Source organism: Elephantulus edwardii, unplaced genomic scaffold (assembly GCF_000299155.1).
Source record: "Elephantulus edwardii isolate Elephantulus edwardi_28Jun2011 unplaced genomic scaffold, EleEdw1.0 scaffold00006, whole genome shotgun sequence".
In the NCBI taxonomy this organism is placed as follows: Eukaryota; Metazoa; Chordata; class Mammalia; order Macroscelidea; family Macroscelididae; genus Elephantulus; species Elephantulus edwardii.
The window spans coordinates 31436015-31437596 of record NW_006399756.1 but is presented as its reverse complement, the minus strand read 5'-3'; the positions used below and the strand labels follow the sequence as shown (position 1 = coordinate 31437596).

Here is a 1582-nt window from a genome sequence, read left to right as displayed (position 1 = left end):
TTCTTAAACCACCTTGCTATATTGTTGTTGTTAAGTGCCGTCGAGTCACAGGCGACTCACAGAGACCCTATGAAGGAGAGTACTCAATGGTTGGGTGTCTCTCATCCTCTCTGCAGGTTCATAGGGTTTCCAGAGGCAAGCTATTACAGAAGTGGATGCCACTCCTCCTTCCAACCTTGCTATATTGAGATAACTTTTTTAAAAATCTGCCACTTTTCCATTTTAAAAATTAAGAATATTAGAAGACACTAGCTATTTCTTGAAAAAGGTTCTCTAGTTATTTTAGGGTGTGCCAATGACTTCCCTTTCACTCTTCATCCTGACAGAAGTGAAGAGTGTGAAGAATTTCCACTTACACAGAATTCAGGTCTCAGGAGACCATGGGGCAGAGATCATGCATGGAGATTAAAAAACCTGCCAATATTAAGTAATCTAACAGAGAATCTAACAAGAAGCAGAAAATGAAGGCCACTTCTTTCTCTACATTAAGCCAACATAAAAAGTAACAGATTAAAAAAAAGTAAACCATTATCAGTAAACCAGTCGTAATGACCCTTGATCCAGTGACTTTTTGAAATGCAGGTAAAAGTTTCAAGTAACTTGGAAGGTACTTGGCATGCCAAGGCCATCATCCTCGTAAAGCACAAGCCCTTCTGCTCTCTGATGAGGTCTCAAAAGCACAGTTCAATCCTAGGAAGATGATCCTCGGAGAATCATTTGGGAACTCGTCGGAGTTCGTTCATGAGCCAAAGGGCAACGCTGAGCAGGGCCAAGGAGCCCGACTGGTGAGTAGCAGCCAAAGGCGTTGGAACGTACAGCAGCAGAGTGGAAATGCCCAGGCCCACCTGTAACAAAGGAAGGAGAGCTGTGAGCAAAGTGGGACCTACAAACTCAGAGCTGAAAACTACCAGGCAAGGAAAACCAGATACACAACCTTCTGCATTTTCCCACCCAAACACCTCAGCATTTTAAATTCTTATGTAAATATATGTAGAATGAGGGAAATTCAAACAAGATACTTCCCCTTTAACCTGTCCCAGCTTTCCTCCCAAGAACATAGCCACACTTGAACTTGTGCATGTTTACAGAAAAAAAAGTTCTGTGCTTAAAAAACTCCTTGTTTTGCAACTTGCCTTCCTCACTCCATTAACAAGAACTTTTGGGGGGTGGTTACTGTGAATTTAATCAAAGTTTACAGAAAAGCTGGATTTTCATTCATTCGTTGTTGTGAACAATAACTCTTGAGATCATATTTAATTGTTGTATGGTATTCTACAGTATCCAAGTACCATAGTGGCTTATTTAACCATTCAGGTGGTTTCTAAGTTTTCAATATGACAACAATTGTACATGTGTTTTTGTATACTGGAATAGCTCTAGCTCTTATAGCAGCTCCTAATAAGTCATTCAGGTGGGATAGACTCAAGGTCATATTTTGGTTGCCTCGGATTTGGTTTAATTTTCCTCAGCTTTAGCTTGAATTTGCATGAGTAGTTGGTGGTCTGTTCCACAATCAGCTCCTGGCCTAGTTTTCACAGCTGATATTGAGCTTCTCCAGCGATTCTTTCCACATATGTAATCG

At 40.8% G+C, this 1582-nt stretch overlaps 1 protein-coding gene across 1 annotated transcript in view; it reads right to left on the bottom strand.

The window, feature by feature from the left end:
* Positions 1 to 713: 713 nt before the first annotated feature.
* The window catches only part of LOC102872739 (cytochrome c oxidase assembly protein COX15 homolog), a 26685-nt gene continuing 25816 nt past the window's right edge, over positions 714 to 1582 (bottom strand). Inside the window, exon 9 of the mRNA XM_006880038.1 lies at positions 714 to 845. Within this exon, the coding sequence (XP_006880100.1) occupies positions 714 to 845 (132 nt within the window). The remainder of the gene's footprint in view (positions 846 to 1582) is intronic.